Here is a 23,170-nt window from a genome sequence, read left to right as displayed (position 1 = left end):
TTCACAGAGCTCACGGAGAAATGCCAAAAATTCACATGGCGTTGTCAGGCGTGAATTCGTTGCGGATGTGGAGGTGGAATTGGTGGACAGATTGGATCTCCACGCGACGCGAATCCATCTCTCCGCACCTCTTTCGCGCAATTTCTGTGAATGTCTCATCGTCCCACCAGCTGGATCGCCAATCTATTTTCTGCGACATATTGAGATGATCAGTTCGGCTGATGGAGATCGCATGAAAACGCTATAAATAGGCAGATTGATTGGAGTGCATCGGTGGGGGACAATGGTGCGGGGCCGTGCAGTGGAGACGCCGAGGCGACAATTGCGGGGGATTTCACCTTAGAGACCCCAAAGGCGTACAATTTATTTTTAAATCGCCGCTTTATGGGCCCAATGTGCCTCTTTCGATCACCATATCTCAACCTTCTCAGCGCACATTGCGGGGGTGCTATGCTATAGAGGAGTCAACAGAGTGGCATGACTTTCGATGTGATACCATATAGGTACCCACTAAGGGGCTAATTATTTAAGAATTTACGTACAATTATTTCGAGGATTTCTAGAAGATTTATTTAACAAAAATCATTCAGAAAATTCATTCATTTTTTATTTATTTATTGAATCAACATTCAGAATTTTTAATTTAAATTAATAAATTAAATGATTTTTTATACAGATTATTTTGTAGTATTTTTTTAGAACAGAATAGAATTTATTGGGATGAATAAGTTCTATTATAAAAAAAGAGGCAGGAGGATAAAACCTTTAGTTAGTTCTATGTGTGTTTTAATTTAAGCTAATTATATGATTTTTAGCATTCTTACTGTGTTCTAAAAATTACTAAAGTATCGTTCTAAATTTAGAACTAATTTATTACTTTTTTTTAAATGATTAATCATTATAAATTCAAAGAAAAGATTACAATCTCTGCTACATTTCAAGTCTATGCATAATTAAAATTATTTCAAGATATATTTTATTTTGTTCTAAAATCTTTAAAGCTATGTTCTAAATATCGTTATTAAGCGGTATTTAGAATGTTTTTATTTGTTTTTAAAGATTTATTATTAGCTTGTAATATTATCTTCTTACAAAAAAAATATTATCTTCAATAAAAGATTGTTCTAATTCTTGTGTTCTAAAAATATTTTTTTTTACAAAATCGTATTCTTCTAATTTTTTATTTTCCTAAATTTTATTTTCGATTGAACTGAAATTCTGTTCGTCTTAAGATTACAATAAGTGCACATTTGTTCAGTCAAATAAATAAAAATGTAATAGAAAGGAATTTCATATTTTATCAGCAATGAGCAGCCCCTTTGACTTTTATGTAGGTGATACGTGAAAGACCCGGCGGAGATTGCGGACTGTAGAAGAAAAAGTGTGTGCGAGTAGTTGAGAGATGAAATTGTAGTTTTGGCGCCTCGATAGTGTGCCATTGTGACGTTGCATTTCATTCACAAAACCCCGCTCGCTCGACAATTAAGACTTTTTCCTTGAGACTCGCGCGCGCTCTCTTTCGCCATCACGGTCGACCGTTTAGCCCCAAAAATAGAAAATAATATCGACACACCAGCACCCAAATTGCCGTGAATTTTCTCCTCTCTCTGCCATCGCCAAAAACTTCCTCGTGATGTTATGTAAAAAATTTTTCTCACACAATCCACCAAATATGAAGAAACAAGAAGAATTAAAAGAACGCGGAGCTTTTTTAGTTAGATGCGCGATGTACATAAAGTATAGAAGAGAACTTACATAACATCCAACATCTGCGACAGTGTACGAGCGAGAGGGCACTATGTGGGGGCATTGGGGGGGAAGATATAGATATTATATACATACATATATAGTGTGAGAATCCCTCATCATTTGCACACGAAAATACGCAATGGAATTTGTCTTCGTGTCAACAATGGCAATTATGAGGTGAATTGATATGCAAAACAACATAAATTACGGATGCACGCGTTCAATTTCCGCTTTAGGAGCTGCCTTGGGTGCCTCCCGTTGCCTTCTTTTGCTGCTCTCAAGCAACTCCTCACCCATTGTTTCGGCGGTTTCCCTTTTTTGGGGGATTCCGAAACAGCGACACACCGAGGCACGCCATGAATGAGGAGAGACACACAATTTAGTCATTCAATTAATGAATTTTCGTGCAATAAAACATTCTCCTTCAGCACATTGACTTTTTCAATGAAATTCATTCATAATGTGCCCGCAAAAGCCATTCAAGTGCTCACCACCACACAACTCATAGAGAAAATACTCTTAGCAGAGACTCATCCATTGGATGTGGAATGTGTTGGAAATGAAGATTATTTGTCGCTCTTGGCGTTATTTTTGAACTTACTCTTTGGGGTAACGTTCAAACCTATAAATTGCTATAAAAAATAATTTTAAAAAATTTATCGAAGATTTCAGAAATGATTTATGAATCACAAAAAAGTTTTCTTGTGGAAAATTCCAGTGGAGTAGCCAGAAAATTTATTGAAGAAAGCTTTGCCGTAGAAATGGGAAAATGGTTTTTTGGGATAGATAATGCACCGTTATGTATGCCCCGATGCATAATTTTGGCAAATAAAAATTTTCCTCTGATCTACGGAGTTGGAAAATGGACGTATGACACTTTATTTAGCCTAGAAGGCTTTGCCGTAGAAATGGGAAAATGGTTTTTTGGGATAGATAATGCACCGTTATGTATGCCCCGATGCATAATTTTGGCAAATAAAAATTTTCCTCTGATCTACGGAGTTGGAAAATGGACGTATGACACTTTATTTAGCCTAGAAGGCTTTGCCGTAGAAATGGGAAAATGGTTTTTTGGGATAGATAATGCACCGTTATGTATGCCCCGATGCATAATTTTGGCAAATAAAAATTTTCCTCTGATCTACGGAGTTGGAAAATGGATGTATGACACTTTATTTTGCCTAGAAGGCTTTGCCGTAGAAATGGGAAAATGGTTTTTTGGGATAGATAATGCACCGTTATGTATGCCCCGATGCATAATTTTGGCAAATAAAAATTTTCCTCTGATCTACGGAGTTGGAAAATGGATGTATGACACTTTATTTTGCCTAGAAGGCTTTGCCGTAGAAATGGGAAAATGGTTTTTTGGGATAGATAATGCACCGTTATGTATGCCCCGATGCATAATTTTGGCAAATAAAAATTTTCCTCTGATCTACGGAGTTGGAAAATGGATGTATGACACTTTATTTTGCCTAGAAGGCTTTGCCGTAGAAATGGGAAAATGGTTTTTTGGGATAGATAATGCACCGTTATGTATGCCCCGATGCATAATTTTGGCAAATAAAAATTTTCCTCTGATCTACGGAGTTGGAAAATGGATGTATGACACTTTATTTTGCCTAGAAGGCTTTGCCGTAGAAATGGGAAAATGGTTTTTTGGGATAGATAATGCACCGTTATGTATGCCCCGATGCATAATTTTGGCAAATAAAAATTTTCCTCTGATCTACGGAGTTGGAAAATGGATGTATGACACTTTATTTTGCCTAGAAGGCTTTGCCGTAGAAATGGGAAAATGGTTTTTTGGGATAGATAATGCACCGTTATGTATGCCCCGATGCATAATTTTGGCAAATAAAAATTTTCCTCTGATCTACGGAGTTAGAAAATGGATGTATGACACTTTATTTTGCCTAGAAGGCTTTGCCGTAGAAATGGGAAAATGGTTTTTTGGGATAGATAATGCACCGTTATGTATGCCCCGATGCATAATTTTGGCAAATAAAAATTTTCCTCTGATCTACGGAGTTAGAAAATGGATGTATGACACTTTATTTTGCCTAAAAGGCTTTGCCGTAGAAATGGGAAAATGGTTTTTTGGGATAGATAATGCACCGTTATGTATGCCCCGATGCATAATTTTGGCAAATAAAAATTTTCCTCTGATCTACGGAGTTGGAAAATGGATGTATGACACTTTATTTTGCCTAGAAGGCTTTGCCGTAGAAATGGGAAAATGGTTTTTTGGGATAGATAATGCACCGTTATGTATGCCCCGATGCATAATTTTGGCAAATAAAAATTTTCCTCTGATCTACGGAGTTAGAAAATGGATGTATGACACTTTATTTTGCCTAAAAGGCTTTGCCGTAGAAATGGGAAAATGGTTTTTTGGGATAGATAATGCACCGTTATGTATGCCCCGATGCATAATTTTGGCAAATAAAAATTTTCCTCTGATCTACGGAGTTAGAAAATGGATGTATGACACTTTATTTTGCCTAAAAGGCTTTGCCGTAGAAATGGGAAAATGGTTTTTTGGGATAGATAATGCACCGTTATGTATGCCCCGATGCATAATTTTGGCAAATAAAAATTTTCCTCTGATCTACGGAGTTAGAAAATGGATGTATGACACTTTATTTTGCCTAAAAGGCTTTGCCGTAGAAATGGGAAAATGGTTTTTTGGGATAGATAATGCACCGTTATGTATGCCCCGATGCATAATTTTGGCAAATAAAAATTTTCCTCTGATCTACGGAGTTGGAAAATGGATGTATGACACTTTATTTTGCCTAGAAGGCTTTGCCGTAGAAATGGGAAAATGGTTTTTTGGGATAGATAATGCACCGTTATGTATGCCCCGATGCATAATTTTGGCAAATAAAAATTTTCCTCTGATCTACGGAGTTAGAAAATGGATGTATGACACTTTATTTTGCCTAGAAGGCTTTGCCGTAGAAATGGGAAAATGGTTTTTTGGGATAGATAATGCACCGTTATGTATGCCCCGATGCATAATTTTGGCAAATAAAAATTTTCCTCTGATCTACGGAGTTGGAAAATGGATGTATGACACTTTATTTAGCCTAGAAGGCTTTGCCGTAGAAATGGGAAAATGGTTTTTTGGGATAGATAATGCACCGTTATGTATGCCCCGATGCATAATTTTGGCAAATAAAAATTTTCCTCTGATCTACGGAGTTGGAAAATGGACGTATGACACTTTATTTTGCCTAGAAGGCTTTGCCGTAGAAATGGGAAAATGGTTTTTTGGGATAGATAATGCACCGTTATGTATGCCCCGATGCATAATTTTGGCAAATAAAAATTTTCCTCTGATCTACGGAGTTGGAAAATGGATGTATGACACTTTATTTAGCCTAGAAGGCTTTGCCGTAGAAATGGGAAAATGGTTTTTTGGGATAGATAATGCACCGTTATGTATGCCCCGATGCATAATTTTGGCAAATTAAAATTTTCCTCTGATCTACGGAGTTGGAAAATGGATGTATGACACTTTATTTAGCCTAGAAGGCTTTGCCGTAGAAATGGGAAAATGGTTTTTTGGGATAGATAATGCACCGTTATGTATGCCCCGATGCATAATTTTGGCAAATAAAAATTTTCCTCTGATCTACGGAGTTGGAAAATGGACGTATGACACTTTATTTAGCCTAGAAGGCTTTGCCGTAGAAATGGGAAAATGGTTTTTTTTTGGATAAAGAACATGCCTTTATGTTGCCTTGAGGCGATATTTTGGAAGTTTTAATTTTTTCTTCGGATCTATAGGGTTGGAAAATGTATGCTTGACATTAAACTCATTTCAAGGAAAATGTTTCAAGGAAATCTTTAAGAAAAATTTAATTTTGTGACTTTTACACATAAAATCTCTTCATTGCGGCGATCTTAGCAATTGTTTAGCATAAAAACAAACTTTATGCAGCATCATGTGACCAATTGATTTATCGCTCTTTAGTCTCTCTCTCCCTCTCTCGTGGCTTTTGGTGAGTTATGTCCCCTTGTTTGTGATCATTCCTCAATTGATCTTCAATCTTTGGGGGACTCTGTGTGTGAGGAAATTGAAGCTGAAAGAATGATTTTGTTTGGGATTTTGGTACTTTTGAGTGCTGTTAGTGCGAAAAATAATGTGATTTTGATAATTCTGGACGACATGAGGTCAGCAATTGGTGCTTATGGTGATCACAGAGCTTTAACACCCAACATTGATCATCTCACCGAAGGAGGATTCTACTTCAGCAAAGCTTATGCTCAGGTTTGAGCTTAAAATTTAATTTAAAATTATTTTGAAGCTTTTTGAGATAAAATATGATTTTTTTTGTTTTAGCAAGCAGTTTGTGCTCCAAGTCGCAATTCAATGCTCACAAGTCGTCGCCCTGACACGCTGCACTTGTACGACTTCTACAGCTATTGGAGATCATTTGCCGGAAATTACACAACTTTGCCGCAATATCTGAAGTCTCACGGCTACTTTACAGCTTCCATTGGGAAGGTCTTTCATCCGGGCATTACATCGAACTTCACTGATGACTACCCCTATAGCTGGAGCATTGAGAGCTTTCATCCCCCTACAGAGGAATTTATGCACGCCAAAGTATGCGAAGATTTGGATTCGGGGAAGCTCGTGCAGAATCTTCTGTGTCCAGTGGATGTTCTCAGTCAGCCTGGGCATTCGCTGCCTGATATTCAATCAGTTGTTAAAGCTGTGGAGATGCTGAGGAACATCACTCAGCCATTCTTCCTGGCTGTGGGCTTACACAAACCTCACATACCCTTCAGAATTCCCCGAGAATTCCTCAATTACCATCCAGTGTGGAAGTTTAGACGTCCCGATGTGAGTTACAAGCCTCATGATCTGCCCAATGTGGCGTGGAATCCATTTGTGGACGTTCGTGGACGCCATGATGTCCAACGTCTCAACGTTTCCTTCCCATTTGGACCCATTCCCAGGGATTTTCGAGCACAAATCCGCCGACATTACTACGCAGCAGTTACCTACATTGACACCCTCATTGGTCAGCTCCTTGCAAATGTCAACATGAGTAATACAGCAGTGATCCTGACCGGAGATCATGGATGGTCTCTTGGGGAACACGGAGAATGGGCCAAGTACAGCAACTTCGAGGTAGCTCTGCGTGTCCCCCTAATCATCAACGTACCCTCCCTTAAACCCCAAGAAAAGAATCGTATTGATCAACCAGTTGAACTGCTAGATCTCTTCCCAACAATTGTGGATCTTCTTGATCTTCCACCCCTTCAGAAATGCTCAAGTTCTCAAAACTTCCAGGATTTGTGCACCGAAGGGGACTCCCTGCTGCCTTATTTGCAAAATAGATCAAAAAGAAACTCCAGGAAGATGGCCTTCAGCCAATATCCTCGCCCGGGAGATTATCCAACAGCTCAGCCCAACAGCGATAAACCCCATTTGGAGGAAATCAAAATTATGGGATATTCCGTGCGGAATCAACGGTTTCGCTACACAATTTGGATTGAATTCAATCCTAAAACTTTCTCAAGAAATTGGGAGAAAGTCTTCGGGGAGGAACTCTATGATCACAGTATTGATCCACATGAGAATATTAATCTCGCCTCAAGGAGTCCGCTCAATGAAATAAAAATGCATTTTAGGGATATTTTGAGGAAGAAATTTAACTAATTTTTTTATAAATTACTTTTAATAAATAATTAATTTCTAATCTATTTTAAGAGAGAAATTACATTTTTAATAATAATAATAAATAATTAATTAATTTCAAATCTTTTTTGAGAGAGAAATTTAATTAATTGTAATAAATTTAAATTTTTAAACTACTCCTAATTACAAGTTTTTAAAACTTGATTTTTAAATTTTCTAATTATATTTAAAATTTTCAAAATTCTAAATAGATTTAAATTTTTAATTTTTAATTAATTTTAAATTTTGTATTGTTGCAAAGACGCCTTGAACTCCTAAGGATTTCTGGGTTCAAACTTTTTTCTTCCTTCGTTTTAATCAGTTAGCCAGTATAGGGATGAGTAACTCTTAATTGTTCCTTAAAGACCCAAAACATTAAGGCCAGCTTAAGGTCACAGTTGGGATTTTCTTGTTGAACATTTACTTTTAATGTTCAATGGAAAATTGAAAATGGTCTTCGGCCCACTTTAGGCATTAAAAAGGGATCTAAAGGACGAAAGATAGGCGCAGTTCAGTCTTAGAATTTTAACCGAACGGTCGCTGTTCTCCTAGAAAAAAAATTAATTATAAAAATTCATAAAATTTAATAAATTTAGAATAAAATAAAACTTATTTCAACTGAAAACAGTCCAACAACATTCTAAGACAGTTCTAACAGTTTTATTTCCCAGGCATTTAAAAATCTCTTCCCATAATTCCCTCTCAGGGTGTGTCTCAGCTATATCCCCGGCTGTCGCTGCCCATATTGACCAAACAAACCCAAATGTCACAGAATTCTGCCCAGGAAACTCCAAAAAGTTCAAGTGAAGAGATGGCCAGCAAAGGTCAGCCAGTAGTTCCTGTAGTGAGACTCCTGCATCACAAAATGTGCCGGAATGGGGAGTATCCAGGAAGTAGAATTCAGCGCTATCCTGTTGAGGATGCCTTGATGAAGTGGAAGAAACCATTCCCGGACTACCAACCGGCTTTCTACGAATCGCCCCATATCGCGGGGAAACCATGGTCAGATCCCTCCAAGGACTCAGATGACTTCAAGAAAATCAAATTCAACAAGCTAGATGGGAAGGTTAATAGGATTTCCTACTTGGGAAAGTATAAAACATTTGATGGGATCCCACAGAATCCTATTGGACGGACAGGAATCATCGGGAGGGGACTTCTGGGTCGTTGGGGACCAAATCACGCCGCTGACCCCATCGTGACACGCTGGAAGAGGACGGAAAGTGGGGAAATTGTGAGGAATCAGCGCACAGGACTTGGGTATCTTCAGATGTGCGCCATCAAGCGCAAGGATTGCGGGAAGTGGGCCATTCCCGGGGGGATGGTGGATCCAGGAGAGAACGTAACGGCCACACTGAAGAGGGAATTCGCCGAGGAGGCCCTCAGCATGAATGCAGCTCCCATGGAAGTGGAGGTGTTCTTCAAACTAGCCGGGAAGGAGGTCTACAGGGGCTACGTGGATGATCCCCGGAATACAGATAATGCCTGGATTGAGACACTCGCAATGAATTTTCACGATGAAAACGGGGACATGGTGGGGAGGTTCAACTTCAAGGCAGGAAGTGATGCTGCTCGTGTTGTCTGGAAGGACATTGACCGGAATGTTGATCTCTACGCCAACCATTCAACCATGCTCAAGCAGGTGGCTGAGAATCTCAGCGCTCAATGGTGAATTCTACATTTTTTTCATTTATTCTTTAATTTCCAAGTCATTTTATCATTTAATATAAATTTTACATTAAGCGGTTCGTTTCAACAATTTTTTTTCAATGCAACGTGGGCTTATTTTCTTTATTTTTAAAATTATCTCGAGAAAAATTATTTAAATTTGGTTGTTAGAAACTTTTTCGATGGTTTTATAATGTTGATATGAATGAGTTTATTTTTCTGATATTCAGCTAAAATGGTGTATTCTTTGGGATTATTTTGTTGAATTGTAGGTGTGATAGATGAAATAAAATCACAATAAAATTTAAAAAGAAAATAAGGAAAAGATAATATTTTTGTTAGGAAAATTGAAGAGAAAATTAAAGAAAATTATAAATTTTGTTTTTAGGCTGTGATAAAAAAAAAACTTTATAATAAAGTGCCTCACTGTAGTGAGCTTTTTCTTAGGCAGTAAGTTAGTATCTATTAAAATATTTATCTACGTATTCATAGCCTTACGGGGCTATCACACTTAAGCTCCAAGTGCTTGAGCATTATAACCTCTATGTGAGTACGAAAGAGAAAACAACGGTATTTTTTCTCGTTTTGTCACATGTAAAATCTTAAGCATCAAGCGCTTAGAGCTCAAGTGTGATAACTCCCTTAGATTCATAGGATATATTAAAAAACGGATTTTCGGTCTTATTCTCGGATAATTAGATTTTATTCCCGGCCAACGTTTGTTGTTGTTGTAGGCCCTGAGGAAGGACTCAAACAGTCCGAAACGTTGGCCGGGAATAAAATCTAATTATCCGAGAATAAGACCGAAAATCTGTTTTTTAATATATCCAATTCATCACCCACGGTCGCCCCTCTAAAAATTAGATTCATAGGTTCTAGAACTCAGAGAAAATAAATCCAATTTGAAAAAAAAAAATAATTTTCTAAATTTTCTTTAAATTCAATAAGAAATGTAAATGATTCGATTTAGACTATTCTTCTCTTTTTATTTTACTTTTCATTTTCATTTTTTTTTAATTTAAAAAGAAAACAGAACCGAGTTTTTAGAAGGTTTAGTTGATAAATTTTAATTAAATTATATTTTCTCACACTAAATTAATTCTTTTCTAAAACCTTTTTTTTAATTTTTCAAAATAAGTTCGTAAAAGCTTGCAAATAGGTTTCAAAGAATTTTTTTTAATAGAAAAGTACCTACTATTTTCATGAATCTACGCAATAAATTACAAAACCGGAATAATTGTCCAAAACCAATTTTCATAAATCTTGCAGTTTTTGAAAAATTAATAAATAAAATGTTTTCTCAAAAATTTAGGTTTTTTTTTAATTCAAAAACTATTTAATTTTACTCTCACTTTTCTGAAATTTAAACAAGTTTTATAATAAAAGAAATAAGTAAATAAATTAATAAAATCCCGATAAAAAACAAAAAATAACTTCAAGATAAACACAAAACGATGAATTTTCGTTTGTAAAAGGCAAATAAAAGAATGTTAAATGATAAACTTTTTATTAATCATATTCATATTGCAACAAAAAAGGGATCCTACATCTAGAATTCAATTTAAAAAAAATCGTGGAGATTCTGTATTGCAGTTCTTTAAATAAATTTAAATTTGATGTAAGTTTGTTTTTTTTTTTCTTTGCTTATCTATACAAAAAGGAACGATAAATTGCACAGAAGACATCACCATATGGACACATTAAATGTTTTTTTTTTATCAATGTTTTTTTTTCTTTCTCAATTATATTCGTTATGCTGCGGTAAGTTATTGATGTGTGTGTGTTGTGTGACCACCCTCAGGATTTTCCAGGGTAGGTCTGTGAAGTTTTTCTTTTCTTCTCTTCTATCCCCATCGCGTGACTCGCTTTTATAGAGATTTAATAAAATAGTAATTTAATGTTTAATATGAGATTAATGGGACTCACAGAAGGTATAATTTCTGCGGGAGATTCTCCGTTAAACTAAAATATATATTATGTATGTTATGTATAATCAGTGCTTGGACAAAAACAATATATATGGCTACAACACATGGCCAAGAAAATCCGTATGAGCTGTACAACATTTCGCAGGATAATCCCCTTGTTGGGTAAGCTCAAAAAATTGGCAACATTTTGGGGGCTCAAAAGGAGAGAATAACACGAGAAGAAAATTAATAAAAATAATGGAAACAATTCTCTATCACACAAATATCCTTGCAAGGAGGGGAGGAGTCTATTTCTTCGTCCGACGTGGTTCATCGTCGTCACTGTGCTCCTCCTGGAGGAGGAGGGAGTCTGGGTGCCGAACAGCACCGGGTTTCTTATTCTTCTGCCACGTGAATACTCGAGCCAGCTGAAGGAATTTCTTCCTTGACTTCTTGCCCATGTGCTTGAGGCGCTCCTTGAACACGGCATCATCTTCAGTCCTTGCCTTGCCCTGCTGTTCCTTCTCAAGAGCCATCATGAACTCCTACAAAAGGCAACATCCGTCATAACTGAACGCAAAGGAATATTTTCCAGGGGCTGTATTCTCTAAAAACTCTCGTGATAAACTCCTGAAGGCTTTTTGCAGAGAAAAAAATGAGGAAAACTTCACGTGAGCTTGATCCTCTAAGAAAATGCATCCGCGATAAACTCCCGTAAGATTTTCCCGGTTTTCACATTTCTTTTAAAGTGCTAAAGTCTTCAGGGCATGAATTCTCTAAGATTGAAAAACTCCCGTGAGAAACTCCTGAAGGCTTTAGCGCTTTGAAAGAAACGTGAAAACCGGGAAAATCTTACGGGAGTTTATCACGGATGCATTATATTTCTTCAGGGATCAAGTTCACATGAAGTTTTCCTTACTTTTTCCCTGCAAAAAGCCTTCAGGAGTTTATCACGGGAGTTTTTCACTCGTGGAGAATTCAGTCCCAGGATGTTTCGAGTGGATTTTACCTGATTCCAACGTAGCTCATTCATAAATTCCTCATTCTGCAGCATCAGGGCGAATTGTTCATCGGGGAAATCCGTCTCACCCTTCTCATTGATGTTAGCAATCCGCAGGAAGGTCGGTGGGAGTGGACTGAGAATTGGTGGATCCCACCTCTTGCGCATACCAGCTGCACCCTCGGGGGATGTTGATGCCTTCTTCACTTTCGGCGATGCTCCGGTACTTGTTAAATTTGCCGGTGAGGTACTCAGCAAAATAGTCTGCTTCTCTGGTGTCGTACTTGGTGGTATTGGGGATGTTTCCCTGGAGATTCTCTGTTCATCACTACCGGATTTTTCCAGCTCATTCCGCAATTTTTCATTCTACCACAAAAAAGAAGAAAATTCTCTCGTGAAGAATATTCTTTGGAAATTCTCAGAGTTCTCAAAGGAAATGACAAAAGAAAAACCTGATTATCTGTGCTCATTGCGAGGAGTTGATCAATTGTAGCATCCACAGCTCCCTTATTGACCCTCAGAACAGCCTCAATTACATCCCGATCCATTTCCGGGAACATTGTCTTGAAATCCGACATTGCTTGAGAAAATTCCAGTTGCATCGTTGACGCCATAATCTCACACCTTTCACGTATTCTGAGTGTTACGGAATCCTCAAGATTGCAAGATGATTCACTGCTGGGCTACAGCTGGAAGATTTATGGGACTCTGTGAGATGTTTGTCAAATTTATCTCTTCACCATGACAAACATCACAGTGCTACCTACCCCTGTATTTCAACAAGGAATTCCTCAGCTCTTCTGCAGGATTTTTTTTATTCAATGATTGGGGTCTTTTGCACTTCCTCTCATGAACTTCCTGACCATTTCACAGAACAAATTACACACACACATACACAATTTTAGGCTGAATGCGAAGGAAAAGACACCAAAAAACCTGGACAGAGATGACAGACAGATGAGACAGACGACAGGGATTCTCCGCCGGGATCTGCGCAATGAACATTTGGAGAAATATTTCCTCCACAGTTTGTGTCTCTACTAAACTGAGAACAAGAACACGGCGCTATGGTATTCCCGGAACCAGGCGCCTCCACTGTCGTATCCCATGAAAATTTGCATTTTTGCACCCAAAAATAAAATTCCAATCAGTTCCTTTTTCTTTTCAATTATTTCCCTTCTAAATCCTTCAATTTTCTGCCAATTTCCCAGCACGTGGCGAGGACTCCTTTTTCCCACCATCCTCATCATCCCTCTCTTAATACCCACCCACAGAACACCAACAAATATATATTTAGCCAGAAGAAAAAGTAAGAAAAATAAATTGACCGCATGATAAATGTTTGTCGCGATAAGAGCGATTTATTAAAAAGAAAATCCTTAATGATTCGAAAAGGACACAGGAGATGATTAAGAATTTCCTGAGAAATGGATTTTGTAATGAGGATGCCCCTGGCGATCAGTAGGCAGCTCAAACGCCACAAATGTAACAAAAACGAACCAAAAAGGGAATTTTCGAGATTATTTGAGTGCGATATTCCCACATATTTGCAAAAAGGCACATGTTTACAGTGAAAATGCTAATTTAAATTTCTAATCACTTTGTAATGCGCGAATTGCGAATTAATATTCGAAGGTTTTCTCCATGAGTTTCCTTGCAAATATTTAGGAATTAATATTCAATGAAATTATATTAATTAATTGAAAAGAACATCTTACACATATTATAAGATATTATGAATTGAAAAAAAAAGCTAAGATTAATAATAAATAAATGTAAAATTTGGGTTAAAAATAGAACTAATTAGAGGATAATTTATTACCGACGTTTTAAGGTTTTCCCGGTTTTTCCAAAAAAAAAACCTTTTTAATATTAACCATGTTAACCCTTTTAATTTACGGCGCATTATACATAACAATCCGAGATGTTTCGGTATCTAAGAGCTCCCTAGAAGTTCAGGCCAAGGTTCAGGGAGCTCAGATTTTGCATTAGAGGGCAAATTAATTTATTTATAAACGTGAAAAATTGATTAAGAAAAAGAATTTCAAACGTAAAAAATGTGAAATATTTAAAAAGAAAATTTTAGTGTTAAAAATGCGTAGAAAAATTGAAAAATAATCCTAAATGTTATAAAAAACATCAACCTTTAATAAATAAATGTTAAATGTAAAAAGAATTTTCTCAATTTAACATTGAAAAAGAAATGTCAAGGTTAGCAAAGAAATGCTAAACGTTAGCAAAGAAATATCAAACGTTAGGAAAATTCCAAACTTATAATGAAATTGAATTAAATCAATTAAATTAAACTTCACCGATCTTTTTATGAACCTTTTACTATTTTTTTATGATCATTTTTTTATCGTAGGGGAACTTAGCCCAATTCGGACATCTTACGGCCCTTTTCAATCGACTTTTAGATGGTACCAAATTTAAGAATATTGCTTTTTGACTTTAGGAGGTTCAAATTGGATCACGTTCCCCTCTATTCTTAGTTTAGAAATTTAAAAACATAAGGAATTTTGAAAAGAGTTCGTCACAAAGGGTTTAGAATTGATAAAAAAAATATCTTTTCTTTGATTTAAAATGTTTCTCTATATTTCATCCCTTCCAAGTCTCCTCCTCTAGGTAGAGTTACTCTAATTATACAAGAGTTAATTCGAAATTCCTGTAAGTTCTAAGAAACTGTTTAAAGACGATCGAGAAGAAATTTAAGAAAAATCTATTTTTAAATAAGAAATATTTCCGACGAGACTTTCACTTTCATTTCCTTTTTTTTATGAAAAAGTTTTAAAAACAACGGAAGAAGTTCCTGCTGGAGGGTCAGTATCTCCAAGGTGACAAATCCTGGGCATTGAGGAAGACATTCACAGACTCCTCCAGAGACGTCCTAACAGAAAAATGCCATGAGTGGCAATTTAGGTAAAAGATGCTTTTCGACCTTCGTTTTTTTCCCACACGCCCGCGGAGGTATTCTTCATTGATAATAGGATAATAAATTATGAATTGTTTTTGAAATAACAACAAATTCTTACCACTTTTTTCACAAATCAATAAATCTCTCCAAGAGATTGCTCATGTGTGTGTCTTGGAGATTTTTTTTATTGTTCTGTTCTGCTTTTTTCCTTTGCCTTATCTCCCTGACATGTTAGGTTAATAAGATCCCGGAGTTCATCGCAATGCTAAGCAGTGCCAATGTGCTAATCAATTTTCACGAAATCATTCTGCAGCATAAAATGATTTTATTATGTTGAAATTTTTTTCTTAAAGAAACTCTCTGCTCGAAGAAAGAATTTCTAATCAAGTTTAGCTCCTATTTAGGGGTGATAAGAACTTCTATTTGTTCTAAATTTAGAAGGTTTAAAAAGAAAGAAAAATTATGAAAAATGCTTAACGACTTTAACGCGTTTTTTCCTTTAATTTTAATTTTCCCGCATTTAAGAAATGAGAAGAGGCCTTTCAACCTTCTCAACTTGCTTTGCTGCCTCCGCAGTATGTATTATTGCATCACAGCCACATTAATCCGCATTGCACGTGATATTGGTAAATATATAAAATAAGAATAAGTCGCTGTTGAATGACCATTGAACGCGTATTGAAATGAAAATATTGATTTGCATTGATTCAAGTGGCTAAAAAGGAAGAAACTTTCCGAGTCCCAGATCTTATAGAAGCAGAAAATGTTGAGACGAGAAAATGGAACATGCGCGTCTTGTTGTCTTCCTCGTCAGAAGATTCCGCCATAAAATTTCCACTGCTAATCACCAGAGGAAAGATAAGAAAAATTGCAACATTTTTATCACATCTCCAAGGGAACTTCCCACCCAAGATCAATCCATTGAAATTAATTGTTGATCATCAAAACCAAAGAGAATTGGTTCACATTTTTGCACCGTCCACGATAGCCTGCCCCACAGATTGCGCGACGCAATTAAATAATCATACCCTTGTTTGTTTTTTTGTTATTAAATACTTTTGCAAAAAAATGTACAATCTAAAAAATATTTACTATTTAGCAGGTTTTTTCCTCGCCCATTGAAAAACGCACGAGTTCAATAACACATTGAGATTATTTTTCAGCGAAATTCTCCTCTTTTCCACGGACTTGTGTAAGACTTTACTTTGTATATATTTAATTTTATTACATGTAGTGCAAAACACTGGATTTATCTCGTCCATATTTAGCATCACTCGGCGAAAGCCACAAAAAAACGGCTAACCTTTTTCGTGACCCCAAAATCCGCCACACCTAAACCCTATGGCCAACGTACTGATAACTCGCCGCGAAAATCTCATGCAACTTCGTCTATTTATTGACGAGAATCGTGTGATTTATTTTCTCATCCAAAAAAAAAGAAGTTAGTCTCGCTCGTAATCAGTCATCCACGCACGATTCTGTCTTCATACCGCGCGGGTCAATTGCTGCGAGAATGATAAGACGTTGGGATGCGGATAGGTTGAGACCGCTCATGGAGTTGGGATGATTTGTCTCGGTGGAAAGGAAAGCCGCAGTGTTCAAGGAAAAATTTGGCATTAAAAGTTCAGTGGGTTAGTAGATATTTTTTTGAAGTTTTCTTAAGTAGATTTTTTGTATATTTTCAAGTCAAAAGTTCGTGAGTGAGGAGTATATTCATTTTAGGTGCTTTCATGAAAATGCAAAAGCCACGCCCCCATTGTACATGTTGTCTTACAGATTCAACCATGAAGCATATGCTAAAAAATGTGAGGCTTCACTCAAATAGAATTTGTATAAAATGATAAGAATGAATAAAGAATAATGAGGAATGTAGAAAAAATTCAAGTTCAAAATGTACTAAACACAAGCCGCGAAAAGCGTTTTTAATATCGAATATTGCAACATTGACGCATATGCTTCATGCTCAACAAAATGCAAATTGAGCGTGTTTTATATTTGGGGCGAAATTCATTGATAAGTCGAGCTTAAATTTTATGTCGGTTTTTTAGTCTGTCTTAAAAATTTAAGTCGATTTTTAAGTCAGTTGTTTTTTAAATCGGACTTAAAATTTTTATTTTTCAATGAATTACGCTAATTTTGGTGTCAGGCAGGAGATTGTTTGATACATTATATTTTTTCGCAGACTGACTTAAAACCCGATTTAAAATTTTCAGCTCGACTTACTAGTGAATTACACTCTTGATTAGAATTTTGCACTGAATTCATAGATTTTTCATGTGAGAATTTTTTATAACTTTTTTCATAAACATTTTATGATTTTATAATAAATTTTCATGAGGATGTTTAATTTCCAAAAATATTAAGAGAGTGCTAAAATTGGGCTAAAATGAATAAACTCCTTCGTGATTTTCAGCAATTTCAGTAAATTACAGTTGTTAAAAAATTTAATGTTTTTACATGATTTTCATAAGAACCTCTCTCGTCTTTTGACTGAAGGTTAAAATAGTTATAAGAACTAGAATAGAACACACGCTGTTTTTATTTTATTTACCAGTTGGTAATGAAAATCTGGAAGAAAATCTGTTATGTCCTTGAAGCAGAAAAAATTCTTTAAAGACATTCTGGACTTTAGTATTGAAAATGATTCAAATTAATAGAATTTTATTTTTAATTTATTAAAAAGAGCTCGAAATATGAAAAGATCCATTGTAAAGCATAAAAAAATCCTTTTTGAAATTGAACTTTATTCAATCCCATAAAAATCGTTTTTACTGAAAAACAAATTTTTCAAAACCTTAAGGAATTTTCCAAGCCGTATTTTCCAAAGAAAATGCCGAATTTGCAAAATCTTCTTAATTTGAAATGATCTTGAATTAAAAAAAAAGAACTCATCATACAAAGTAATCATCCCGACTTTTCCGGCTTGCTAACAAAGAGCTAGACTTTGGGAAAAATCCGTGACAAAGAGCCAATATTCCTTATCAGTTTTGGAGCATTACTGAAATCGTGCGATTGAGCTCGCAGTCCTGGCATTTATCTCCGCAAAGTCTCCGCGAGAAAGCTTCATTCGGGAAGAAGCTACAGATTGATAGAGACGTGGTGTTGTACAGAGCATATATAGCGCGCGGAATCATTTGCAAAAGCACATCGCGTAAAATTCATAAAATATAAGACAAAGTGTCAGGGAGGATTTTGAGAAAAGTGCTGGCGAAATTGGAGGTGTTGCGTTTGAGGAATACCTGAGGACGAAGTTGCTGTGAGAGTTCTTTTGCCGTCACACCACCCCCACGCATCGCAAGCCACCTGTTGGAAGGTGAAAGCGTATAAAAGAAAGCGCGTACTGTGAAAGTCTTTCATTCACTCATCAGACTCACATCGGTGCAAGTCGTGAAGACCCCACGCAAGGATATCGTAAAAGCAACAACAAAAATTAATATTTTCCCAGTGAAATCCCCATAATTTGTGGCGAAAGGTGTTCTGCAAGTGGGAATAAAATTCCTCCCGCGTGTGTTGTTGTTCAATATAAAAAAAGACCTTTTGGGGGTGATTTTGTGGGACTCTGCAGCGCATCAAATGAAAATGAGGTTCGTGGAAAAAAATCCTTACATTGCATAGAAGATAAATCATGTGGCAAACTTGCGAGGAAAATACCTTGAAAATGAGAAATATTCATTCTTTAACATCCCTGTGTGTTTATGGAGGTTTCTCTGTTCTCTTTTACGAATTTCAAAAAAAAGAATGAAAGAGAAAAGTTCTATGTTGGTACAATATCGCGCATCGATGGTTAATAATTTCCCATGGAAAAATATAACCATTATTATGAGAAAACTCTGCAGCCGGGAAATGTATTGGAAATTTATTAACATAAAAAAAAAGAATCCTTCTCGCGGGATTGTTCTAATTAACCCCCGCGTGAATTATCCCATGAGGTGCATGAATGTTAAATGAACCATTAAAGAGGTTGATTATTAATATTTTCCTCCTCCCGTAAACACAACAAAATATTGAAAATTCATTCAAATAATTAATTCTTGACTTGAGAAAATTTTCTTAACCTTTTCTTTATGTTGGGGGTGTAGAGTTAGTTGAGGTAGGTAGTCAAATTAATCAAATGAAAAATTAAGAAAGAAAATATCAAATATTTCCTCAGGCTCTAGAGTCATTATCAGATTTTCCAGGTATAATCTGTGGTGATAGGAATTAGAAGCAAAGAAATTACCAAAAGAACGTAAGAAAAGGGTTTTACATTCGATTAATTTAGGTCTCTTAATTCTGTATAGAGAATTTTAAATTATTTCCTCCTGAGAAAATTCATAAGGAGACTTTTTTTTTGAAAAATTATATATATTTCGCCATTATTTAATCAAATAGTTTATCTTAAAAAAAACGTATGTAAAATAATCTTAGGATGATGGAATGCGGTCGGATTGAAGTTTATGGTCTTCCCAAATGCGCCTCATTAAACGTTTGTTTCTCCACATTTTGCTCAGTTTTACAAATTCTTTGACAAAGTTTTCCCAATTCAATTTCCTGCCTGATGATGAAGGAATAAAGCCTTCGAAACGTTGCAGAACATATTGTGTTTGAGAAACTGCTGAAGGTCGAAAACCGTGCCCACCCACACAATAATCTTAGGGTTAATTTTTAAGGGATTTCAGCAGTATTTTAAAGAAATTTTCGAGGAAAATAAAACAAAATTAGTTAAAAGGGATTTTTCCCTGAATTGACCTAAATGACCTACATAAATAAATACATTGTTAGAGAAGTTTCTTAAACATCACAAATGACTGAGAAATGTTGCACTAAAAGTCTTTTGCGAGCCTTTTGAAAGACTTAAAAGGCTTCTACGTGTGCAGTGCATTCCTTATACCATATTGTTTTGTATATTTTCCAAGTAAACTGTGAAAACACTTTAAATTCTAAAGTAATCACGTTTTCCCAACATATCCCTTTGAACATAATTTCTAACATATAAACTGAAACACTACTTTTGTTGAATTTTATTTTTAATTTATGTGAAAAGAACAAGAATAAACTTAAAATTACAAAATTCTGATGTTCAGGATTTTTTTTAATGAAATTTTCTCAAAATCTGATTTAAAAATACTCCAACAAAATCAATCTCTGAATCAAGATTCTTGAAATTTCGTATAAGAACTGTAAGAAGTTCTTAAATGCTTCCTTAATTGATTCTTTTTGACTTTTATGAAAATTTAAATTTTTCATTTCAATTTTATGGCAGATCTTCATACTCTTACTCATGAGCTTATTTAAGATAAAGAAACTTTTGCAAAAAAATCTCTATTTCCTGTATCAAAAGGAAATGGAGAGAAAAATGAATCAATTGAATTTTAATCACTTTGATCATTTTGATTAATTAGGAAATAAATTGAAGAATTTCATATTAAAACTTCAGTTGAGAATTTGCGTAATCCTATCAAAGAAAACTTTGCATAATTGCGTGAATAAAATAAAAACGAAAATTTGTTCATATGACAAATTATTTAAATAATATTGCTAATTTATTAATTTCTGCTAAAGTAATTTTGCTCATAATTCTTTTATAAATAATTTCATTTATTAATAAAAATTTCATTAAATTCTTCTCAAGAATAATCACTTTTTTTTCATTTCAATTATTTCTCCTCCTTAAATGGCGATTCCATAAACAACCCCAATTCAACCCACGCTACTTTACGCTGCAGCCTATAATTTAATTCTTTGAGAATAAAATATTTCTTTAATATTTGTCTAAAAATTTCCTTCTCGGAAGGCATTTAAATATTTTGTTGAGACACAGTGTATATTAGTCAGGTTTTTTGCTCAAATTCCAGCAAAAAAAGCACATTTCCTCATGAATTATGCTATTTTCGATAGCCCCTAAGAAAACAAAGGTCTACTTTTCAATGCAGAAAGCAAAAGGGGTAGGTAATTGAATTGCGAGCCCATGAATCACATACATATTTAACCCTTTGCCTCCATTCATCAACTTTTGATAACAATCCGCAATATCTATCAAAATCTATTTCAAATCATTTGGAAACTTTTCACACGCCCCTGCATATTTCCCTTCAATATTTCACCCAAAGTGGGTGGTTGCCCCTAAAAATGAGGACAGAAATGCAAAATAGATGTTTTATTTAGGCAAAGTTTATCAATAATTCCATGTAATTAGGCCCACTCCATTAGCAATGAGAAATTTCCACAAGTATGCGTAAATTTTCTACGCGAAAAGGCGCGTTAAATACCACCAGAGGGTCCCATGCGTAACGAACACCGGAAGGAAGAAAAACTCTGAAGGATTTTCCTCAGCCAAAAAAACATCGTCTAGCCCTAGGATTCATAAAATTTTAATAAGAGTTTTCTGCATAAAATTTTATTTCTTTGTGAATTTTCATTTAAAAAAGAAAAACAACCATTTCCCTGCGTGGGATAAATTCGAATGATGGGTGGTGTCTAAAGATTTAAATCCAGACGTACATATAGAATAGTTCAAACAACAATGGCGAAGGTAGAGATTGGCATTGATAGTGTGGTGTAATGATTTTTTCTTTGATTGATGACACAATCGGAAAACCTTCAGGAAAAGAAAAATATTTATACAACTGTTTCCTTCCGTTGCGGATTTTCTTACTTTTCATTTCTATTCTTGGTAAAAGGGATTGAGACAAATATAGCTAAAAGTGCTAAAAGAGATAGATTCTAAAGAATTCTTTAGAAACAAATTGGATTTGGGGACAATGGGAAACAATTTGAAATTTAAATGGAAAATGAAGGGAATTTACATACACGATTTTACAGAATTTACTTCGTTTTTTATTTGATTGAGAGGCTTGAGAAATATTTTTTTGAGAAACATCCTTAATGACTTTTATACATCCAAAATGGCGGACAAAGCTTACCTAGAAAAAATCGAAATATCTACTTCACAGTGAAGTTGATTCTATTTCCAATAAATAAAATCGATAATGTATCGGTGATAGAATCGATAAATCAATACGAGAATTTCTTCGGAATAATTATTCCACATTAGGCAAAAATTCATGATATTTTTAATAACATTTCGATCTATTCAAAACAATCTCAAAATATTCGTAAACATCTAGTGTAACGACTGAAATCACCATATTGATTTTTTCTTCAGAAATTCCGTTCAATCCTTCATCTTTGTGGGACTCCTGCTAGTCGGCGTGTCCGCATTGACTCCTCGAGAACAGCACAACCTCTTAACGCTCTTCCGAAGAATGGAGCAACATCCGGAATTCTATGAACTCGATCCTTACTACTACGACGACAACTACAGTGAAATGGTAAAGGACGCTCAAAAAATCTAACCTCAAAAAGTAACTAACCTCATTTCTTGATCTAAATTTGTTTTTTCAACTAAAAAAAAACAGAAAGATCTAGAAGCGAATGACAATTTCCTGAGAAATTGGCCCTGGCTGAGGGAATTGCTTCCAAACTCCAATGAAGTTGATTTGCCCCGAGGGGCCGGACCCAGAAAGCATGACATCACCGCTAAATCTATCGCGGGGTCATCTGAAGTGTCAGAAAGAAATCCCACTGAAAATCTTCCAACGCCACTACCGTATGTTGGGAGTTACGGTACACGTGGGAATATGCAGAAAAAGGACGCCCACACAAGCAACTGTAAGTATAACATTAATGCCAAAAAAAAGGAACAAAAGGACACCGAATTAATATTTAATTTCAAATATTTTTGTAGATATGTCCCTATGTCACTTCAAGATTTGCAATATGGGCCGAAAGAGAAACACCCGATACTTCCACTTGTAAATCCGTTAAAGACTTTTCAAAAAAAAAAAGGACGCCAAATCCTCTTAACCAAACTATCCCCCAGGATAACTTCTTTTTAATCTAAATTAGATGTGGCTGTAGCGTTGTGTAATAAAGCAGATGGGAGAGTGCCAATGAAAAGTATTGCGTGTGAAGAAACTCATGCCAAAAAGAAATCATAAATATTATTAATCCAGATTATTTCTTCATATTGATGATTATAAACATGACTGTATTATAGACCTAGTTGTTGTGAATTCAATGCTCAAATCAACAATGTTATTAATGTAAAGATATTTTACTTATGTTAAATACATCGTATATATACATGGGACGGAGATCCCTTCAAATGCTGCAGAATTTCTCGTGCAAACAATGATTTTGTTCAATTCAAAATGGCGGTGGATAAGATGGCGGGCAGGATTGTTCACTTGAAT

The 23,170-nt window shown here is 35.4% G+C and overlaps 4 protein-coding genes across 5 annotated transcripts; 3 read left to right on the top strand and 1 right to left on the bottom strand.

Moving 5' to 3' along the window:
• The first annotated feature begins 5,795 nt into the window (after positions 1–5,795).
• LOC129791667 (iduronate 2-sulfatase) lies at positions 5,796–7,512 on the top strand. The gene is made up of 2 exons (XM_055829938.1): positions 5,796–6,028; positions 6,101–7,512. Exons 1-2 carry the CDS (start codon positions 5,849–5,851, stop codon positions 7,427–7,429), a joined length of 1,509 nt encoding a protein of 502 aa, XP_055685913.1. The 5' UTR covers positions 5,796–5,848; the 3' UTR covers positions 7,430–7,512.
• A 575-nt stretch (positions 7,513–8,087) lies between these two features.
• Positions 8,088–9,189, top strand: LOC129791680 (ADP-ribose pyrophosphatase, mitochondrial). Its single transcript, XM_055829961.1, has one exon. The coding sequence runs from the start codon at positions 8,211–8,213 to the stop codon at positions 9,117–9,119; it is 909 nt and encodes a 302-aa protein (XP_055685936.1). The 5' UTR covers positions 8,088–8,210; the 3' UTR covers positions 9,120–9,189.
• A 1,416-nt stretch (positions 9,190–10,605) lies between these two features.
• LOC129791686 (CUE domain-containing protein 1) lies at positions 10,606–13,007 on the bottom strand. Of its 2 annotated transcripts, none has more exons than XM_055829969.1 (4): positions 12,790–13,007; positions 12,475–12,711; positions 12,032–12,388; positions 10,606–11,567 (listed from the first exon to the last, which is right to left on the bottom strand). In XM_055829969.1, exons 2-4 carry the CDS (start codon positions 12,634–12,636, stop codon positions 11,331–11,333), a joined length of 756 nt encoding a protein of 251 aa, XP_055685944.1. In that variant the 5' UTR covers positions 12,637–12,711; positions 12,790–13,007; the 3' UTR covers positions 10,606–11,330. The 2 variants fall into 2 exon arrangements, with proteins under 2 accessions (XP_055685944.1, XP_055685943.1); XM_055829968.1 differs by having other exon boundaries at positions 12,475–12,730; positions 12,790–12,999.
• A 4,951-nt stretch (positions 13,008–17,958) lies between these two features.
• Positions 17,959–23,093, top strand: LOC129791694 (uncharacterized). The gene is made up of 4 exons (XM_055829980.1): positions 17,959–18,520; positions 22,081–22,246; positions 22,334–22,586; positions 22,663–23,093. Exons 1-4 carry the CDS (start codon positions 18,510–18,512, stop codon positions 22,731–22,733), a joined length of 501 nt encoding a protein of 166 aa, XP_055685955.1. The 5' UTR covers positions 17,959–18,509; the 3' UTR covers positions 22,734–23,093.
• Positions 23,094–23,170: the final 77 nt, after the last annotated feature.

Source organism: Lutzomyia longipalpis, chromosome 3, assembly GCF_024334085.1.
Source record: "Lutzomyia longipalpis isolate SR_M1_2022 chromosome 3, ASM2433408v1".
In the NCBI taxonomy this organism is placed as follows: Eukaryota; Metazoa; Arthropoda; class Insecta; order Diptera; family Psychodidae; genus Lutzomyia; species Lutzomyia longipalpis.
Note: the sequence above shows the minus strand (reverse complement) of the source record. Positions and strands in the feature narration are given on the sequence as shown.

What these genes read in the sequence shown, in the direction of transcription:
- LOC129791667 (XM_055829938.1), top strand. Translation starts at nt 5,849, where the DNA reads ATGATTTTGTTTGGGATTTTGGTACTTTTGAGTGCTGTTAGTGCGAAA. An exon ending in TCAGCAAAGCTTATGCTCAG is followed by an intron (nt 6,029 to 6,100) that starts GTTTGAGCTTAA and finishes TTTTTGTTTTAG; the next exon opens with CAAGCAGTTTGTGCTCCAAG.
- LOC129791680 (XM_055829961.1), top strand. Translation starts at nt 8,211, where the DNA reads ATGTCACAGAATTCTGCCCAGGAAACTCCAAAAAGTTCAAGTGAAGAG.
- LOC129791686 (XM_055829969.1), bottom strand. Translation starts at nt 12,636, where the DNA reads ATGGCGTCAACGATGCAACTGGAATTTTCTCAAGCAATGTCGGATTTC. An exon ending in CAATGAGCACAGATAATCAG is followed by an intron (nt 12,389 to 12,474) that starts GTTTTTCTTTTG and finishes TTTTTGTGGTAG; the next exon opens with AATGAAAAATTGCGGAATGA. An exon ending in ATGAGCTACGTTGGAATCAG is followed by an intron (nt 11,568 to 12,031) that starts GTAAAATCCACT and finishes TGCCTTTTGTAG; the next exon opens with GAGTTCATGATGGCTCTTGA.
- LOC129791694 (XM_055829980.1), top strand. An exon ending in ACGACAACTACAGTGAAATG is followed by an intron (nt 22,247 to 22,333) that starts GTAAAGGACGCT and finishes AAAAAAAAACAG; the next exon opens with AAAGATCTAGAAGCGAATGA. An exon ending in GGACGCCCACACAAGCAACT is followed by an intron (nt 22,587 to 22,662) that starts GTAAGTATAACA and finishes ATATTTTTGTAG; the next exon opens with ATATGTCCCTATGTCACTTC.